Source organism: Vombatus ursinus, unplaced genomic scaffold (assembly GCF_900497805.2).
Source record: "Vombatus ursinus unplaced genomic scaffold, bare-nosed wombat genome assembly UNPS02014786.1, whole genome shotgun sequence".
NCBI classification, from domain to species: domain Eukaryota; kingdom Metazoa; phylum Chordata; class Mammalia; order Diprotodontia; family Vombatidae; genus Vombatus; species Vombatus ursinus.
The window spans coordinates 1068126-1071930 of NW_020954564.1; the positions used below are offsets into that span (position 1 = coordinate 1068126).

At 51.5% G+C, this 3805-nt stretch overlaps 1 protein-coding gene across 6 annotated transcripts in view; it reads left to right on the forward strand.

Moving 5' to 3' along the window:
- Positions 1–2687, forward strand: part of LOC114047336 (protein FAM110A-like) — a 67221-nt gene extending 64534 nt beyond the window's left edge. For all 6 annotated transcript variants that reach the window (XM_027868134.1, XM_027868137.1, XM_027868133.1 and 3 more), the window contains exon 2: positions 307–2687. In XM_027868134.1, coding sequence (XP_027723935.1) covers positions 481–1509 — 1029 coding nt within the window. In that variant the 5' untranslated portion in view covers positions 307–480 and the 3' untranslated portion in view covers positions 1510–2687. The remainder of the gene's footprint in view (positions 1–306) is intronic.
- Positions 2688–3805: the final 1118 nt, after the last annotated feature.

Here is a 3805-nt window from a genome sequence, read left to right on the forward strand (position 1 = left end):
AGGTCTTGGGGCTGTATTTGAAACTAATTTTTGCATGCTGATTGGCTGTTGGGAGAGAGGGGAACCCAGCTAGGGGTGGGGCCTGAGCCCTTGAAATAGGGAAGGGAGCTAGTGGGATTTGTTCAGTTCAGCTCTTCAGCAGTCTGGGGGTGTTGGTGGATGGGGTTTGGAGGGAGGTAGAGTGGCCAGAAGTGCACGATACTGGCTCAGATGCTACACCTTTGTGCCTTTGTCTGAGCTGGGCTTCTGGCCACAGCCACCGACAGAAGCTCTGCCTCACAGTCTTCCCCCATTCTTTTCCTGTAGTGGACTGAACGGTACTCTCGCAGACTCAGGAGCCTAAGACGCCCAGCTGTTGCTGTCTCTACTACCCCTTCCAGTGACCAGCCCAGGGTATGTGATTTCTTCCCTATTTCTGCTTGAACTCAGTTTCAGCTTCCACAGGTACCTGGAGTGCTTTAGTAGCAAAAGCTGACAGTTATGCCTGTGGAGACCCTGTCCACAGCGGGCAGCCTGAAGGAAGTAGCACCTGGGGCACCCTGTGCCTCTAGCATGCCCTTCCGCATCCTTACCAAGGGGCCCAGCTACTTCCGACGCCAGGGTGAAGGCAATGTCCGGAAACCGAGTGCTGTGGAGAGACTGGAGGCAGACAAGGCGAAATATGTGAAGAGCTTGCGGGTGGCCAGCACCCGCCAGGAGCCTATAAAGCCTCTACTCTTGAAGCAACCCCTCTTCAGCCCTGGGGTTCGTAGAGCAATGTTGACACCCAATCGTCGGATCCCAGGTGCGGGCAGCCGCCGGGCAGAGGCTTGTGGGGCCCGGGCCTCCCTCAACATGGATGTCCTCAGCAATCTCATTAACTTGTGTGACAGCCCTGCACCCCTGCCTGATGGCCCTCCTCCAGAACGCAAGTGGAAGGCAGGGCCCTCACCTGGCCTGGGTCGGATGTCCCTGGGAGATGGGAAGCGAATGAGCCCTGCCACTGAAGGTTCCCTTTCTACTCCTCTTCGACCCCCCAGCATAGCAGCAGTGCGCAGGGTGGATGTCCGGCCCACCAGGGAGCCCCAAATCAGGGCCATGCCCAGCTCACCTGCCAGCCCTTGCTCTAACCTGGGCACCTCACCAGGTCCCAGTCCCCAAGAGGGTCCTCGACGTCTTACCCACCTGCACCGCTCCAAGTCAGACCTGAGTGACCGCTTCTCCAGGGCCACAGCTGACCTCGAACGCTTCTTTAACTACTGTGGCCTGGACCCAGAGGAAGCCCGTGGCCTGGGTGTGGAGCACTTTGCCAGGGCCAGCTCGGACATAGTCTCGGTTAAATTCCACAGTGTCAGCACCAGCAGCTCAGAGGGCACTCGCTCCCAGCGCAGTGAGGCCACTGCCGAGGACAGGGCCAGAGAGCGAACCCCTTATGGTGTCTCTGTCATTGAGCGAAATGCCCGTGTCATTAAGTGGTTGTATGGGCTGCGGCAGGCTCGCGAGGCAGCTCAGAGAGGCTCCAACGTTTAAATGTCCTTGGCTTTGTGCTCCTGAGGAGAAGGGATGCTCTGGGCCCCCTCCTGGGAGGGACAGAAAGGCGCTGTGGGTATCACTGTGGATACCCACAGTGGGGAGAGGCACTCCCTCTCTATCACCCCCTGGCTCCAGGGTTATCATTGGACATTTTGATGGAGATCCAGTTCATCTTGGTGGACCAGGAACCTCAGAAGATATTTCTTGCATGTTGAGTTCCATGAGACCAATATCTTCAGCAGAGATGTGGCCTCCTTAGACCCTTTTCAGTAGACTTTATGGGAAGCAGACACTTTGACAAATGCAGAAAGTGGTGGTGGTGGTGGCGGTGTGGGATTTCCCTCCTTGCAGGGAGATGGAAGAGGAAGCCAGTAGTGGTTCTGGGGGCAAAGAGAGGAACCAAGCTGTGGAATCCCAGGCCAATGTGAAGTCCTGTCAAGCTTATTCTTTTTATAGATGATAGAAAGTTTGAATGAGGGAAGGGAAGAAGCCGGAGGATGTGTGTGTGTTGTGAAAGCCTCTTAAGAGGTGAGACCCCCTCCCCCTCACCCCACCCCAACTTGTCCCAGATCCTCCCAGGGTATTACAAGCATAAACTGCTGGGTTGATGCTTTGCTTGGCAACTGCTCATGAGAGGGTAGGAATTAGGGCAGCCAGCCCTCCCAGCATGGAGTGTATCTGGAGCTTGGGGCACCAGGATGTCCACCAGCTTGGCATCAGAAGGACATGGTGCTGAGGCTGGATATGACCAGTTTTCCCTGTTCTCTCCTGATAGCCTCATTTCTCATCTCCTCCACCCCTAGTTAGGGCTTAGGGAGCATAGCTAGTATGTTCTAGGGTGCCTGTTCTGGTGTCCCCAGCATCTTTCCTTGAAGCCACAGAGAGAGAAAAGGTGTGTTGTGTGTGTGTGTGTGTGTGTGTGTGTGTGTGTGTAGTGTAGTGGCAGGATGGGGTGGGGGGTGCTTTGGGAGGGAAATAATTCATAGACACTCACTACCTTGTTTCTGCTGGGCAGATTCCCCAAGAAATTGGACTCTGGAACCCTGGGGACCCAATTTCACCATGCTATTAGTTGGACTCCTGTTGTTCTTTTTTGAAGTTTGCTCTTTGTTAATAAACCTAAGTGGTTTTGCTCTGGATAAAGATATCACATTCTGAAAATGCTGTTATTGGTTTCCTGTTTTCAAGGTATGGGCCCAGGCCCTGGCTCTGGGGTATGTGTGCTAGGGGGTAGGAGGGAGGGGGGGACAGACTGAAGCTTTGAAGGCCTCAGTAATTATTAACTCATCTCTAGATAAGCTGGGATTTTGGAGGGCAGAGTCTTCCACAGGCCTAGTCCAGCCTGGCCCATTTGAAAGGGCCAGCACTGAATGGGATAGTAGAACACTGGGTTTGAAGTTACAGAGGAGATGAGTCTGAATCTTGGTCCTGCTTCTTTACTGCCTGTGTGTGACTTTGTGCATGTCATTTCCCTTCTCTGGGCCTCAGATTTCTTGATCCTAAAAAAAAAAAAAAAGTTGGACTGGATCAAAGGCTTTTACTTTTTTTTGCATCCTGGTTCCTTTTGGCAGCCCAGTGGAACTTAGGGACAGCTTCTCAGAATCAGACTCTTAAATGCATAAAAAATACAAAGAATTGCAAAGGAAACCAAAGGCTCGATGTATAAATAAATAAAGATGTATTTTTTATTCCCATTCAGGTTGACAGATGCTCTGAAATCTATCCATGTATTCCTTGGGCTTTTGTGAACCCCAGGTGAAGAACCCTCAGATCAGATGATCTCTAAGGCCACTTCTTAGTTCACCCAGTTCTTCTGGCCATAGCCAACTTTCTTCCTTAACCTCCTGTTCTAAATCTCAGAGGAGGAAGGATCTGAGGTAGAAAGGGAGAGGGGGAGAGAGACAGGAGACACAGGAAAAGAGGCAGTGGCGGAGACAGACAGATTTCACTGCATAGGAAGCTGGGAAACCTTCCTGATCCTGAGAGAGCAGTGAATTTGTAGTCAGAGCACCTGGGTTCCAATCCTACCTCTTATACTACTGGGCATGGCTTGTTCAATCACTTTTCTCTCTGGGCCTCTTTCCTCTGTAAAATGCATTGGATTCAATGACCCCCAAGATCCCTTCTAGCTTGGGATGTATGGTCCAATGGACTTAGCGTGGGAATTTGGGCAAGTCATTTCTAGTCTCCGGGCTTCACTTTCCTCTTTGGTAAAATGAGAGGGTTGAATTAGAGGGTTTCTTTTTTTTTTAAATTTTTTTATTAATTTATTTTGATTTATCAATAATCACTT